Here is a 17,997-nt window from a genome sequence, read left to right on the forward strand (position 1 = left end):
TACAGTTTAACAGCTAGAAAAATGTGGTGCCTAACCCAATGATTACGATCAAATAATAAATGTTATGAGCTTTCTACATGCATGCAAAAAAGAGATGTAGTATAAAATTACAATCGCTGTTTTCTTTAGTTTCCTCCTTTGAGGAAAAAAGGGCATAATTCATTTTAGGCATCTCTTGTGCAAAACAGAAATGTTGGAGAGAAGAATGTGCTGCATGTGTATGTGCATCCACTGTAAAAGGAATGTTTATCTTTGCAACAGGCATACTGGTTATCAGCCATGAACCATGACAACACCATTAGGTACGTGCATATGCAATATCCTTAAATATCTCTAATAGTTCTCAGTGCCCCTGAAATAGGACACATTTGGGGGTGATGAAAAGGTACTCTACATGTCTGCTGGGAATGACCTTGACATATGAAGACAGTAAGGTGCATCTTCACATTTTATTAACCACATAATATCCAGGATGGGATGCATACTGTTAGCATACATTTTAAGAATCTGATTATTTATGTGGTTTGCTATATCTGCACATTTACATATTTATGTATTACTTTATGCATTACAGGTTGAGAGGTGGGGGTTCTTTTGATATTGCCTTGCTCTTCAAGTTTGTCCACACTAACATTTCTATAGTATTCTTAATAAAGTTATTGTTTTGAAGGTCTGTATTGAAGGTCTAAGCCTGGATTGTAGTAATATCTGCTTTTGCTTGCCATGTGAGCAAGAAACAAAAAGATGAATTGGCCTATCCCCCCTACACCCATACCTAGTGATCTGAATTTCAGGTCTGTAGCAGGAGGAGATACAAGGCCAACCTGCATTAGTTTAGTATGTACATCTGGTACGACACTTTATTGCTTATTGGAGTCTAAAACTTATTTGGGGGTCAGTACCTATGTTGGATTACAATTATCTTCTCAAATGTTTTCCTTTTGCTTTATTGATTGTAGGGAGTGTTGATAATATTACAATGGATCCAAGCCCAACAGAAGTCTTTGCTTACCCTTAAGGCCCAACGCCAGTCCCCTGCAACTTGCTTAACACTTGATCCAGTGATGTAACCAAGGCCACTAGAACACAAGAAGTACAATCAGTAGGTATACACACATACACCATTTGATTCAGGGCATTCTTAATATGGCCAGTTATTTAGATGTATTCACCAAAGGGCAAACTGAAATTTAGTTTTAATGCACCAGCAACTACAAGAATGAAACTGCCACCATTATTTATTTATGATAGGGTTTCTTCAACTCTTTTTTCTTAGGGGACCCAAATTAAGTCTGGGAATCTTCTTTGTAACCCACAACATTAGAATGAATTATGCAACTTATTTTAATTACTACTGTGTGTTGTAGCAGGACATATTACTTTATTAAAGGTGATCCACCCTAAAAAGAATAGAACAGAGTGGTATCTATTCTATCTATTTCTGTACTATGACAAAGAGCTTAAAAGGGTCGAGACATACACTGTGCATTATCCTGTCTATCATAGCTAATGCCATTGTTTTAAGAAGCTCATGCCTGCAAGTGATTGAATTGTATAGCTGCTTGCTTCTGTATGCTCATTCATTTGGGGATGTGATAGCACTGACAGAAACATTTCCTTTTGAAGCCTGGTTAACCTTACACTCTGCTTTATATCTTGAACTTGTTATATGAAGTCAAATTTAGGTTTTCATGGGCAGCTTCAAGAAGAAACCCCACTGCACTACACAATGTTAGCAACCATACAAGAACCAGCTGTCAAGGATGCATCATATAAGCAAGTTCAGGATACAGTGACCTGATAAGCACCATCTTAAGATAAAGTAGAGTTTGCATTTTATTCTCTAATCTCAACATTCTTAACATTTACTTGTGGGACCAATGACCTGCTAACTCACAAAATCATGACCACCACTTGTAAATATGTTATACACAGAAAGGCCTAGATTTCTATTGGAATTCAGCCAGTCCAACTCCCCCTTAGCTTACACACATATTAACAATATGTACATTTAAGAATAAAAAGGTACCTTCCAAGTGGGATAGCAAAGTAGAAGACAGAGAGCATAAGGGTACGTGTGTTCTTCGTAAAAAGGTCGCCAATTATGGTGGGGGCAATGGTTGAGTAACTTGCCTCTCCAATGCCAACTAAGCCTCGAGAAAGGACGAGAAGCCAGAAATACTGAAGGGATAAAAAAATAAGTCATTGTAATTCATTATTACATTTCAGTTGCAATCTCATTGCAATTTCTTGGTTGTAACAGTAAGGACAAAGACACTACTTAGTCATGAATACTAAATGCCAGAAAATACCCTGCCATAGACAAAACTTAGAATTGCCTCTGTTAAAACACATGTTGAGACAATGTGTAGCCGTGACAAGTAGCTGCTACTAGTAGCTCTGTGTGTCTTCACCCTAAGCATTGAACATATGCCTACCGTGCAAAGTGGCTATTATAAGCCTTATAGACCAATAAGCCATGAACATTTATTATTAACCCTGCAGATTCAAAACTTACATGTAATACAACATTTATTTTCTAGTAACAGAGTATCAAAACATTGTGCAGAGTTATTTAGTCTTAATGTAATAATCTCCAAAAACACAAAGGATTAATTCTATGTCAAACGTCCACACTGGCTCAGTTACCTTGAAGCTGTTTAATGGATTGTGATTTTTTAATACACAGTAGCAGGACAGAATGCAGGCAGTAGCAGGCAGATAAAGCAATAGGAGGAATTGATATGTTGCATGTGGAGCAGGGCTTTTTTGCTAAGAGGTCACAATGGTTTAATGTAGGGTCAGGGAGATTCTTAGCCCAGTCAGGAATAAATATATATTATATACAATTGAAGAGTAGAAAACACTTGTACAGGCATACAACATTAATAAGGAAAAATAAAACCCACTTGCTTGAGTTTTTGCTGTATTACAAAAATGTTAATAGATGTTATTAGTACAAAATGTTTTTAGAATAAAGACGTGGGTTTATTTTTTGAGCTCTCTCATTATTCCATGAGACGCCTTCATATGTTCAGAAGATAACTATAACTCATAAGTGCAGATATTTGTAAAGTTCACATTTTTTTAAATAAAGAAGCATGGTGGTGTTTTGAAGAGGTTGTATTTATTATTTGGCAGGGCAAAAACATGTGATTAATGTTATCATCTATGGGAAAAATCTTAGTAAAAGATTAATAATTAATTTGTTGTAAAATATGCTGCCATACATATTCCATTTAATTTGTACTGCACTAAAATCACACTCACATCACTCTTTTATTAAATGATATAACGTAGCACAACTAACACGTGTATGGTTTTAAGGTACAATGACCTTTATAGAAATCAAGGGCCAATTAGTAAAAAATCTGTCTGTTAAATATCTGATTTTAGAGCTCATTTAGAGCTCAGTCCCTATGTTGCCCTAATTTTTACCTTTTCATATCACATGCTAAGTGTGGGAGGGTATGCCACGTCACAATGTTCCTACATTTCTGCTAGACAGGCTGCTAGGCAACGCCATATGGCTTGTTATATACAGTCTGGGATACCACAGCCTGCCGCCTGTCATCTGGCCTGTGCCTCATTCTGATGGCACAATCCTCAACTGCATCCCTGTTTAGTGCCCAGAAACCCATTCATTATATTCTGCTGGGGTCAGGTGATTATTATGAGGATCATTTAATATAGCAGTTAATGGACTTATTAATAAGTCTAGTAAGGTTTTGTAATGCAGAAATAGCAACAACAGGTGTGTTCCTCATGATTTTTGACCCCAGTTCTGATTGTGTTTGTTATCATAAAAAAATGCACTAAAAGTGGCCATACAAAGGGAGACTGATGACTCAGTCAGCCCCAATCTCGACCAGATATCGACAAGGCAAGTTTTACATTCCCTGGATGAGGAGTGTATGCACTGATGCCGCCCTCGAGCGAAGGGTCCTCATAGGCCATAGTATGATGTGAACATTTGTCCTAGGCCTAAAGATCAGGTCAGCCCCAGCATGAGGGTAGCCTAATCAGGCAACCTTGCAAGATGAGCTGTCAGTGTATTCTCAGCTTTAAACTGAAAAAAAGTACTTCACTACTGTGGGGTAAGAATATGATTGATGGAATACGTAATACCTGAAAATAAGAGGAAATCTTTATTACTGAGCTACTGGAAGAGCAGCCCCCATATCAGACTTTAGAATGGCTGTATAATACAAAAATATATTCTCTTGCTTTATTCTGTTTTTTTATAGGCAACTGGTCAAAGATGCATGCCATTTATAATGGGATATATTTTCCTATTCTTTCCCACCAATCTTTTTACCTGTGTTTTTGTTTGTACTAATATACCAGCAAATGCAAGAATGAATTTCTCCTAATAATACTATGAAGTATTTTGTTTGGAAAAAAAACCTGGCCTTACTGTTTCTGTAACCTCTAAAACAAATGAACATAATTAGAGAAGCGAAACTATCAAGGAAGGAGAATCCAAGTTCTGGCTGTTATGCAACACAGTGGCTCTTACATCTGGTGTAAATTTAGTACTATGACATGCATTTCTGTTTTTATTTTGCTTCCGGCATTACAGTTTAGATCTGAACATCATCTGTTAGCTCCGTAAATAAATGCAGCGTGTTCTCTGCCTGCTAATGGCATTAACCAGGATGAATGCAGAAAGCAGGGAAGCAAAATCCCAGGAACTTTTACGCTGAATTGGAAATGAAGGCATATAAAGTGTGTTCAGTGCTTTTTCTAGGGTGTAAGATGCTTAAAGTAGGAGTGTAAGAAACACAATGAAATCCAAAATTAACACAGCCCTTGGCATCGTGTATTTATAAGAATGAAGTAATACCTGCTTCACCAGGTGCAGAAATGTTTAATACTTATTCTTTGGGAAAACATTTATCTTGTTCTAAGGATGTAAACTGTAGTCACAATGTTGATAGAGTTATACATTTTATAAGTATTTCCCAGAATTCCAGCATATTTGCACCCTCTGCAGTTGGATGCAAAATGTTGCTCTAGATACCAGGGATGCAAAGATTTGGGTCTGTTAGTAAATAGTAGTAAAATAAATTGGGCCTAACTTGCACCTGTGATGGAACGGGAGTTATGTGGGTGAACTATTTATGAACACTGACACATTCAAATGGAGGATTCAAATGGAGGGCCTATCTGCCCAACATGCAAAGGGAGTCCTATACTTGCAGCCAGGTCAAGGTTGGTGTTAGGTACAGAGCTCTCTTGCGCCAGGGTGCTGCACATAGTGCCTCATGCACCAAAGCAAACACAACTAGCCTGAGGCATAGAAGCGGGGCAGGCAATATATGATTGACATCTTACTATACTTTCCATTCAGCACTTCCTAGATATCACCTAGATGGCAATGCATAAGATTTCGGGGGGGTGATTCACAGCTTGCCTAAGTAACAGTGTTCACAAAATGGCGCTTGCCTGCTTGCTGTGACTGTAAATTCTAGGACTAAACAAAGAAAAATTATGGCAAAACGTTTTCCCATCAATAATCTTCCTTTAGGGCTACGCACATGCCACAGTTCTGAGTACTTTGTTGCTAGGGGGACTAATAGTTATGTAGACATGTAACAACGCTGATTTTAACTGAATTGGCCTTGACCTGTAGGTGCACTGTCAGAAAATTATTGCTGCTGTTGTGTTTCCAAATGACAATAGACTGGTCCAGACGATTGCCGCTGAATTGGGGAGAGATTCTTCATTTTTGATATCTGCCCAAAGAGTTATTTTTATTGCACAGACAAGAAAGGAAGAGAACCTCAAGTAGTAGCTGAACTGCAACACCTTTATAAGGGTGATGGTAGCCATAGCCCTAGAGTACCACCCAAGTTATTATTTTTTTTTTTTTTGCATGAACACAAACAACCACAAAACAAGTGGAGGGTGTGACAGTGGTGGTTCCTCTGGAATGCAAAGCTTCCCTTTTAGAACAATGCTGTGTGTGACAAAGAATGATTAATCTGAACAAGAATGTGACACCTCTTACAATGGAGCATAGCATAATCTTAATTCTAGTGCACCTATGTCATAACTGTTTTAGTATAGAGTGGCAGGTTGATACTCAGGGAAGAATACTTCAGGAAATATAATGCATGCCAATTAACAAAGGAGGGTGGTGCAAAACAGAGTTCCCATCCTATACATTATGAATCCTTTTGAAAGTTGACTTTTTGGTGAAGCACAAACTGACATACTTTTATTGGCTTTTAAAGAATGTGACTAAGCCAGATGTCTCCATTCTTTAAATGCACCTTCACTATTTATGCATTATTGTTTCGTTTCCTTTTGTTTGGGTTGGGCAGACCTTCTGTGTTATCTAAGGTAAAAAAATGCTACTACAACACTTTCTGAGTATATATAGCATTGGTGAGTCTGATGATTTAAACAGAAAAAAAGGACTTGGAATAACTGATTTAAATGAAATGACATTGAGGGCAGGGAGAGTCACATATCAGGAGCATAACTGAAAGGAAAACACCATCTATTAATATAGTGACAATAAAAGGGCTGTTCTTTGTTTTTTGTCACCCACCAGGTTGGAAACCCCATGTAAAGAAAAACAAGTGCACCAGTAAAAATAACCGAAAAACAAAAGCAACAGAAACAATTAAATAGAACATTTTAAAAAATAAAACATTTTAGCTTAACAGATGTAAATAAAAGTACAGGTACGGGATCCCTTATTAAGAAACCTTTTATCCAGAAAGCTTCAAATTAGAAAATTGTTCTATACATTGTTGGGGCGCTGCCATACGTCTAGGAGACTTTGCACCACAGAAAATTGCCTAAGGCTAATGCCAGACGACACGTAGGGCGGATATTTTCGGTAAGCGGAAAATCGCTAGAAGATACGCTCGGATGCAGACACATGTAGCGGAACTACGCATAAAAACTCGAGAGTTTGAAAGTCTTGCGTTTTTATGCGTGTTTCGGCTAAATGTGCCTGCACCCGAGCATATCTCATTCATTCGAGTGCAGGCACAAGTAAGAGGCCTAGGGCGGAATTTTCAGCAAGCGCTTTTCCACTTGCCGAAAATATCCACCCTACGCCTCGTCTGGCATTAGCCTAAGGTGAGTGCAACTGTGAATTTTTTTGTTTGCTTCAAATTAGGAAGGCCATCTCCCACAGGCTGCATTTAAACTAATCATTTTAAAAAATTATTTCCTTTTTCTCAGTAATAACAAAACAGTGGCTTGTACTTGACGGTAACTAAGCTGCCTGAAACTATAGTGGGGGAAAATCCTATTTGGTTCATTTAATGTTTACATTATTTTTAGCAGACTTAAGTTATGGAGATTCAAATGACAGAAACATCCCTCCAGGAAACTCCAGGTTCCAAGTATTCTGGGTAATAGATCCCATACCTGTATAAGGATTGCAGGTCATTCTTCTTTGAGAAGTCACTGAAACCTTACCTTTTTTGGAATGAAGGAACTTGAGAAGGTGATAGCTGACCAGAAAAATATCCCACTACTGAGAATAACTTTTCTGTTGAAACGATCTCCTAAATAACCAAAAATTGGTGCCGCCACCATGAAGCTACAGATGAAAACTGCAAAAAAAGAAAAGAAAAAAAAAATGTGTCACAGACTCATTAACTCTATTACCCTGTCAAGGTACAAAGTAGAGATGATGTTAGCTCTACATCTTAACATGAACACTGTACATTTTCTTCCTCCACTGATAACTTCTAAAATCTTCTGTGTCCCCTGGGCCCTACAATTTCTAGATTTTTAGCATGACCCATCTTCCAGGCACATGTTTTTATCCCAATATACTTTACCGTTCAAAGCCAATTAATTTGTTAGAGCAAACATGCTGTCCTAGATTTATGGGAACCTGCTAAAGTGTAACACGTGTGAAGGAAGGAGGATTAATTTAGAACCTTCGCGTGCTGAATTAAAAATCACTGTGCTGCAATGGGAATTTCAGTCAGGAGCTAAAGGTTGGTGAACTGTTCATTGAGTCTGACAACATGTGGGAGATTTTGTCACTCACTGTAAAAAACAATTAGTGTGGCTTAAATATAGTCTTCATAGCAGGAAACTATAACTCATAGCCATAAGGCTGTTTGTGCAGAGGTTTGTAGATTGGTATTAAGATACATGCTTAATTAAGCAGTCATTAATTTTTGAGTATACTTACATTTTTAGTTTTTTACAGAATGATCTTTATAGAAAAATATATTATGTACTCATGCATTTGTTTTCACTTCCCACAAGCATCCTAAATCCAAGTGAAGGACTTGTCGCCACAGCTTTAAAGTAATCATTACAGCACTATATTCAGCCCCTCTGTGGATTAGCCATGTGACATTAATGACATCTATATTCTATATATACAATATAGTGTGCATCAGTCCCAGAGCTCAGTTAACTCAAAGCAAAATAGATACTCAGGCATATTTGGAAGAAAAGATCTTCACTGATAAAGGGCTGTGGTTGCCTTGGGCTGGCCAAGAAGCCCAAAGCATGCGCAACAGTTCTGCTATGCTTCTTTTAGTTCTCCTTTAACTAAACTGGTTTAAAGAAAATAAGTTGACAATAGGTTATTAATTTAATCTGTGTCTTTTTGGCACCTTGACATCAAAGCTTTTAAGGTTAGATGATCCGAGCAGTACAGGAGGGATGCTGCCAGCAAAATGTGCAGCCAGAATATCTCTGAAAGCACTGCCCTGTGCCAGTCTGTGCCATAAACCACACAAGCCAGTGATATCTCCACCTTACTCATCCAGGAACAGCATGTAACACTCAGCATTTAGAGGCAAAAATTAGGTTATAGGAACGGAATTCCTAAAGAATTGCAGTTTATTTACTCACTAAAAATACAGTCAATAAGCTATTTCGAACATTGTGAATGCATCAGCTGTAGTACTTTATTGTGTGTACTATTTATAAAGTCTCTAACAATAATATGTATATATATATATATATATACCTATGAATTTGTCTATGCTTTCAAGCTTGTGTAAAAAAAAGAGCAAAACGAGTGCACCTGTGGGTGCAGGCTCTCATCTGGTTACCCCAATTATCTTCCATATGACACACCTGGCAGTTTGTGCTGGTGCGGGTTTCCCTCGCCCCTATGCTAATTATCAGAGCATTCTCTTGTTGCTACATAAGTCTTAGACAATCACTGTGTGAATCTACAGTACTATGCACACTGGTAGAACTGCCCTAACAGTTACTGATCTAAATGAGGGTTCACTGTGTATTAGCTGATCATAAAGGCCCTGGAAACAATTCGGCTGCTTTAGAAACAGTAGACAGAATGCAGTAACAAATGTATGCAAAGTAAGGCCAATGGCACACACTTCTTTGCTAGTGTTTAAATATCAATTTGGCCCCATATGCAACATTGACAGCAACAGAATCTGCCAGTATGTATACAAAGCGGATTTTGACTAGATAATGCTCAAGTGTGCATTTTCTATAGGCATAAAGCATATTAGACTGACTTTCCTACAAAAGGGCTTAGTGAATACTTCAGAACATAGATGGTGATATTCACCCTGAAAGCCAGAAGCAGAGGATTTGAAGAGAAACATCCTGCATCACTTCATTAGAATCTGTTTGACTGCTCCTATTGAGCTACTGTAAATGGTCATAAGGAACAAGAGACAGACAAGTCTGTAATATAAGATGTTTGCACTCATAAAACCTTTGTCTTCCATCCTCTCCTCACCAGCTCTCAAACACAATTTCACTAAAACTGAGTTTTTTTAATGCAATGTCAAAGTGTTCATTTTTGCTAAGAATCTGACCTTTCATAGCCTTTCACAAGGGGGCAAATAATTTGACAACTCAACTCAGTAATATGACATTTTTATTCAGTCATTGGACATAACATGCAAAGCAATAGTCAGCTTTTGTTTTACAATAATGCTTAAACAAATGTATATATATATAAAAATATATATAACTGACTAAATTTCACGCTTTGTTGCCCTCGCAGATACAGCAGAGGTTTCAGCTGGTTTCCCTCTGTTCCATTTTTTTCCAATACATCTTGCTAGATGAAAGAGTACGAAAAGATAATAGCAGAATTTTATCATCTATCCCAGGTAATCAGAAATTGAGCTATCTAATCCTGACATTACAGTGTGGCTGGCAGTGCTTTAGGCTGAAAATCTCAGAGGTCAGAGCAAAGCAAAGAACTTTTGCTGATGGAGTGACCATATCTCACCCTTACTACAGGACACCCTCTTTTAAATTTAATGCAACATGATTCTCTTCTGATCCATTTATTGGCCTTTGGCTTCACTCTTCACAATCTGAAAATTTACATAAATGTTTCTCTTCTACAGAAAGTTTTATTTTTAATGTACCAAGGCAGATTTAAGACTCGCTTTCTTGGGTGCCATGGACATATGATCTACTCAACCCTACTTCATTTACTTCTATGCAACTCAGCAGAACACGTTTGTCTGTACATAGTACTGGCTGAATGTACTGCAGGTTACAGGCAAGCTCATGCTATTTTTCATTGTGGCACTCAGCACCTACTCATCTTAACTAATGTTTCCAAGCTAAATGTGCATTTATATAGTTACAGTCCAGTCTCCAAACCAGACATTGGGGTCCCAAATGACTTATATGCACTCTCAATCCCATCAATGTACTTTAAACTTTTTAATAAATCTGTATTTTGTCACATTCAAGTGACCTGTATTTCAGTTACTGGTATTTTATTAAAGCCTTTTAGACACTGGCCCAGGAGAGTTTGGTTTCAGAAGCAAAGCACTACATAACATGCAGCAGTTTCAGCACCTGAACATTAATCTTTGTCATTATGCTAATAGAATGCTGAAGAAAAATAATATATTTTAAGTTTAACTATTAAACACCTGATCTACTGGTTTGAAGCCTTGGGTGTATCATAGTGAGAACACATATAGAAGAGGGAAAAAATGTCCTGTGTCCTCTGCGTAATTCAGTTCCCTCAGTTACGATTCCCCTGGTACCCTGACCTGCTGAGGATATCCTGGAAGGATGCTTTGCCCAGCTGAATCAGCAATGGCTAATGGCTTCACTGGGAATTGCTGGGAGCACAGACTTCACTGAGTGCAAATGTGTAAATGGAGGAATAACCCTTGGATGACACTTTTCATTTTTGACAATGATTAAGTCTGATGGAAGCACTCATCTTGAAACCCTGTGAGTGGCTTTATAGATTTTAATTTACTGTTTCATTCATTAATATATTTGCAGTAAAATGTGCGCTTGGGATAAATGGTTAACTTGGGTGTTAGTATTTAGCTCATTTTATGTGAAACACACCATTTGCAGGTAAACCAGTTATAGTGGTGTTGATTTATCCTGAATTGCACAGTTATCATAATCCCTATGTTGTGCATCAGGTTTATGGGCTACTGCATCAAGGAAAATAAACATTATTATTTTTTTCCAAATGTCACAACAGCAAAACTGTACAACTTATGATTTGACAACCATCTAGTGCCTATTCTGTTCCAATAACCTGTTACTCATAAACTGCTTTATATAACGGAGAGATACTAAATAAGAAATTCTCACTTTATCTAGTAAAATGGCAAAGCAATACCTATGAATTGGAAAGGGTTATCATTTTTAGCCTCACTGACTTTTCTCTGTTAGCTACTTATTACCTTTATTATTGATATTATAATTGTGTGTTAATAAAGCACTATCATATTCAACAGTGCCCCATAACTGAAGGGTGTATCCATTAAACATATACCTTGCAAACTAATATTGACTGATACAGGAATCAAAGTTTGCAGATGTATACGTCTTTCGTTTCACTTTTCTGTGAAACTCATAAAACTCAGCAGCAAGCAATAATATAAGCTAAGCATGTACAAACCACTTTATGGCCGGGACATATAATCATTCTGCTGCCACGGTCCAGTGACTGTTGATAATTCCTAGAGACATTCAGCAGCACCACAGTCCTTCCTGTACCAGACAATGGCAGATAAGAAACGTCGCTCTTTAAATAATATCATATTCTAGTTCACTCCATCAATGTTCTACATGTAAATGCCATTTTTGTAAACATTAAAAATAGGTGATGGAATGAATAAGCGTACAGTTCTGTGATGTGTGACCTTATCAGCTCGTGTTGAAACAGAAACCAGTTGCTTACGGAACGGGAATATGCAGAAATCTGTGACTGAAAAACTCCATATAAGTGACCACACCCAAGTGTCCAGATGTACCTTTTTTATTGGAATCTCAGATGTTTATACAGTGCATTAGTCTTTAACATTTGCGAACCATATCCATTTCCAAAGGAAATAGCATGGATTCACATACAATGAAATCTGTAAACCTAACACAGAATATATACTAACTAAGCATTGCTTTTCCATCAAATATTGCCTTGCAGTGTCTATCTCGTGTGGTTCCTGCTCCATTCTCAGTCCATTAGAAAACAATAACATTCCCTGTCCATAACCCAATGAGCCCCTGGGCCACTCTATAGAAAGAAATAGTGCGGGAATCTCTATCTCTAATAGAGATTCGACACAAACTGAAAAAGTATTAATATTCTTTATGGTGTCATTTCATCTGAAAATAATTTGAAGAAGAATTTGATTTTTTTAGGTTGGCTACTAAATATAAGCAGAATAAGTGAAAACTATTCTTCTCTAATTTGAACTTTCTCCATGTTTAACCCGGTTGTTTTTTTTTTAAGGTCTGGGACATCCTGAACAGAGTTCTGACAAGAGAAAAAAAATTCCGGACAGGCCTCCTCCCTTAAAGCAAATATGAAAAAAATTCACTTGAATGCTTCAGTTCATCTAACTTATTTTTACAATAAAGGGCCCAAGAGTGAATAATATCAGTCATTTAATGACAGGTCACAATGGATCACTGTATGTAACTTCATTTCAAACTGTGAAACCTTTTAAGTTTTTCTGCTAGGGTGATAATTCAAGCTAACCTAAATACTTGTATGCAAAGGTCAATATTGCCTACAATGCATTTATTACCTAGTAAAACATAACTAAAGCACAATGAATGTCTGTTTGCACGTGGATCACAATAAAATAATTTCCTTACAGGCTAGTATTTTCCAAAAAAAACAAAAAACAAACAACATTTTCCATGTATGGGCTGACTGATAGTAATTCCAGACCTGCCTGCTGAGTAAAGCACTATGTGTTTTCCATCAGCAGCCTGTTTAATAATTACCATACTGTGTGGCCATGTAAACACTGCTCTTGATGAGTAGAGGGAATGTGGATCATATATGGCATGTTAAGTGAAGGAGGAACCTGTTTTGAAATATCTAAAAGCCCCATGTGACACAGAGGATTCACTTTGACCTATATAAGATAGGGCCTAGTCTGGCCTAGTACTTTATTTTTAACTTCCCTTTGATAGAAGGATAGATCTTTCTCCACAGCAAAGTGTGGCCCCTGCAAAAGTATTGGTTAGGGCCTCCATGACAGAGTTGAAGAGGACAAGAAGATATAGTAGTATAGTAGTACCCGAGTGAGAGATCCAACAGTTCATAAAATCATAGTAGCTAAGGAGTATTACCCTAATACACTGCTGTCCAACAGGCAGCCTAGGGGTGTTATTTCCCTGTGTACATTGCTATTATTGGGCAGCATGCCCTATTCTTCAATTTTTCCCATAAATCAGAGCATAAAGTATGATGGAAGTGGTGGAAGGTGAAAGCCAGAGACAAAAGTAGTGACCAAAAAGAGAAGTGATAATGTTGGGGGGGGGCATAAAAGATGAACGGGAAGAATAGTGGAACACATTAAAAGTGGGGAAGGAAGAGAGCAAGAGAAGGCTGGGAAAATAAGGGGGTCAGAAGAAAATGGGAAGCAAAAAATTGAGACAAACAACATGTCAGCTGTAAATAATAGCATTATTAAGGCCAGCATGCATACTGTGAACGTTAGATGAATTATGGTCATTACGGTATTTCACACTTGGCAATGTTAATTGCTGGTGTAATATTACAACACCCAATTATACTGGATAAAATCAAGCAATGAGCCAGGCCCAATTATTTCTTTATTTTTCAACAACAGTTCTGGTGTAACTTTAGATTTTTATGCTAATATCAATTGAATAAAATGCTCTTGAGTGATTGAAGTGGTTATATTGATTTATTGATCTATATAATTATTGGCATTATTACAACACCAATAAAAATGTCAAGGAAAACTGTGATAACTGTGACAAAACTGTGTTATTTCACCATCAGTTTCATACATTTATGCCTTGCAACACTGAAGCGAATCAGACCAATAGTCTTGTATGAAACTTTAAGAAGCGTAGCTTTGGTTGGCCTGGGGGGAGAGCGGAATACCACAAAATAATCTTCTATGACTTTACCTGTGATTACTCAGCATTCCTATAAGCTGATAATAATAAACAGGGAGTTAATTACAACATGCAGTATGGGACAGTGTGATTTTTTTTTACCTTAAAGACTGTAGGTTACGCTGAGCTTAATGGGCCTTGCTAGATACATGTAATTTTGGCCCAGAGGGTCAGTTAGGCTTGTTATCAGGCGTCCCAGCGAACAGACACATATTTTACAAAGAGCAGTTTGACACACTTCCATTGGAGTTTAATGGCTGTGGGAAAATTGCCCTGTGTAATAGAAGACTTGTTCCCATGTTGAATATATTAACATTGCTCTGTATAATTAAAACAAACAAGCAAAGGGGTGATTACCACATTTGAAAATGTTCTATTTTTAGCTGAATAATCATGGCTTTCTTTCAGTCATTTAGAACATACCGTTTTGTATTTGATACTTCTATTTCACATTAAGAGTTTACATTCAGCAGCAGTCTGGGAAACCCGGAACCATGTAACTACAACTAAGAAATAATGTCTAACAACAAACAAAAAGAATTAAACAATCAGCACCTAGGACAGCATCCAATGAGTCAGCAAAACTGAAACACCCCATGTGTATATATAGAGGGGCTATTTATAGAGTTGAATAGCATAGGCCGGAATATAGAAGGCAATGTTGTTTGCCAAACAGGTTAAAACACACATTGTGGAAACTTTTTTATTTTAAAGGAGAAGGAAAGGTAAAAAACTAAGTAAGCTTTATCAGAAAGGTCTATGTAAATACAGCTATAAACACTCACAGAAACAGAGTTCTCTATCAAAAGAAATATGATTTATTGTCTCCTTCCTTGTTTCTGTAATTCCTGTGCCAGAGTCTGCAGCTCTCTCCTCTCTCCTACTCCCCCCTCTCTCAAGAATGCTATGAACTCCCTCCCCTCCTTAGGATTGTGTGAGCTATTCGTCAGGAAGCTTCCTCATAGTCTTACAAACTTTGCATGTACAGGGGTCTTGGTCTTGGTGCAGGAGCGAGGTATTATGGGAACTTTCTTTACAGAGCTCAGCATTTTTTTCCTATGAGGCTTCTGATCATCTGAACAGGAGAAATATAGGGAGACTTAAGGGCACTATTGAGAGAACTGAAGGTATGCCTGCAGCTTGAGATTAACTCTTTATTAGCCTTTCCTTTTCCTTTAATTCTATAAATCTATTTCAATAATGCATAAGCCAAACCTTCACATTTCCTTTTAATAATATCGGCATTTACAACTGTTTGGCTTAAAAAACATTCAACGTGTTGTATTCAGGTGAGGAAACGCTGTTGTACTTGAATACATGCTAAGCTTTGTATCAGAACAGTGATGCACTGGATTAATGAAAAGGATGTGCCATTCCATGCTTTTTGTTCTCTAAGCCTAAGAGTTGCAAAACAAAATTGTAAATATTTCAAAGTAAAAAAATATATATAAACAAATGGCAAACTCTCTTAAATACAGATGTCAATATCATACTAAACGTTCATTTTGAGTCAAATTATCGTTAATAGAGAAACTTTCATAAGTTCAAGATTAAGTGGTACTGTATCTGTTATTACATTTGTAATACAACCCGCCTATGAAAATGTACACTGCACCACGGCCTAGGACTAAATATTGTACTAGCCTGGAATAGTACATAAGGGCCCTTTGTGGATACTTTACCATAGCTGCAATTTAGAGTGAAAAGTATCCTAAAATACTTATGTAAAATAGGTAAATGTTCTGGTGCTCTGTAAACAAATGATGATTACACAGTCTATACCCCAAGACATGGCATGTTAGGAAATTCCAACTCTTGATCTGCCAAACAAGCAGATCTTTAACTATATGGCCTCCTTTAGGCTCAGATAATATAAATTACATAATGTGAATGCCATAGGGATACATGGGAGGGTGTTGATCAAACTGATTTCAGTCTGAAACAACCAATTATGAACGATTTAAGTTTGTATAATATTGTATAATTTTGCAGTTAACTGGGAGCCAAAGTATAATAAAACGCTGACGTCATACAAAGATGTCAGTGGATCACGTGGGCAGATTGAGGGCTGTAAAAGTGTGTTGTAAGGCCACATCTGTCCTGCATATTATCAGTTAAACAGCCCTGGTCTACATCATGCTTAAAATTAATTATAAGGTGAATTACCCTTTACATGCCAGCTAGGGCTGTACAATCTGGATTCAATACATGCACATTTTTAAGAGGGCCAGGTGGCAGCTGTTCTTTTTTGACACATTCATTTAAATACATCAGTGTGTGCTTTAAGGTCTTCATGAAACATAAAGATAAGTTATATAAGGGCTATATGCCCCTCAATAGAAAAGGTAGTAATGGCATTCTGATAAACTTCCACCCGTTGAATGTGGCATTATTTCTCTTTAAGATGATCTTAGTTTGCTTTTTAATTTATTTAAGGTCTGTAGGGTAAGTGGAGCAGGGAGAATCCTATAATGGGAAAGACAGAGGGTAAGAAGCAAGCCATTTACAAGGCAATAAAATGTTCTTTCTTTTTCTTTCTGATCTCCTGCCGACAGTGTGAGTTGTATAATGTGGTAATGTGGACTCCCGATGAAGTGTTGGATCCCTCTGCCCTAGTGCAGCACAACTGCAATGCAGTCACATCATTTTTCTGATTTGATTTTTTATCTATCAGTGGGGGTTTTATTTCCAAATTGCAGGCCTGAAGCGTAGCAAACGCTGCAGTTTTTTTTTAAATCATTTTTGTTTTGCCATTGTTGCATTTTTAAAAATTATTTTAATAGCTGCGCAGACACTTAACCTGCTTAACCTCAACTGCTGTCATACTTTCACTCCCAGCATGCTCAGAAAGCCAGCAGCTGAGGGCTGTAGTTATGAGTAGGCATTGGTTTGTTTATTTCCAGTTTGAGAGGCACAAGTAAAGTATCATCCAATTCTGCTGAACTACATACAAAAGGTACCCAAAAATTCTAATGATAACTGACGGCTTCTTGTTTTCTCCCATATCAGATGGGGGAGATGCAAGGGTACCTATTCTCTAATTCAGGCTTTAGCTATTTAGGTATTATATTTATGTATTTATATTTTTTCCTAGAATTTCTGTACAGATCACTAAGCAGGTACTTGTACACAGAATGGAATGCAGATGCTGAGAGCGTTGGGGTTGTTTGGCCTATGGGGACCTGAAACTGCACTATCCGCCTCCACCTCAATATGCTGTGAAACATGTCCTGCTTGTTAGTCTGCCTCCCTGCACAGTTACAGACCAGTGAACTCTGGACTAATGTTATTGAAAAGGCTAGGTAGGTCTGTCAGAATCCTGGTGAACCCTGTGAAATGTCCAAGGCTTCATATTATTGCATCCACTCCCACCTTTATTCTCATAACACCACATGCAGAAGGAAACTCATCCAGCCTCATGTTATGGATCGTTTCTAGTACACAGCAACACACTGGGGGGCAGAGTTTGCAGATCAGAGAGGTGAGGGGGACCCCAAGCACTTTAGGCATGCAAGATTAGAACTGACCTCGGCTGTGATGGCACTGCTCTGAACTCGCCACAGGAAAATTATTGTTTTCTACTGATAGGAGACAAGAAATCATCAGTGGCATTAATGGATTAGGAGTCTCTCACCTCCACTT

The 17,997-nt window shown here is 37.6% G+C and overlaps 1 protein-coding gene across 3 annotated transcripts in view; it reads right to left on the minus strand.

Annotated features, from left to right (window-relative positions):
* The window catches only part of spns2 (spinster homolog 2), a 72,642-nt gene that overhangs the window by 23,414 nt on the left and 31,231 nt on the right, over positions 1 to 17,997 (minus strand). For 2 of the 3 annotated variants that reach the window (XM_012956449.3, NM_001126677.1), the window contains 3 exon segments: positions 7,444 to 7,580; positions 2,030 to 2,181; positions 1,013 to 1,079 (listed from right to left, as the gene is read on the minus strand). In XM_012956449.3, the coding sequence (XP_012811903.2) occupies positions 1,013 to 1,079; positions 2,030 to 2,181; positions 7,444 to 7,580 (356 nt within the window). 3 annotated transcript variants of the gene reach the window in all.

Source organism: Xenopus tropicalis, chromosome 2 (genome assembly GCF_000004195.4).
Source record: "Xenopus tropicalis strain Nigerian chromosome 2, UCB_Xtro_10.0, whole genome shotgun sequence".
Taxonomy (NCBI): Eukaryota; Metazoa; Chordata; class Amphibia; order Anura; family Pipidae; genus Xenopus; species Xenopus tropicalis.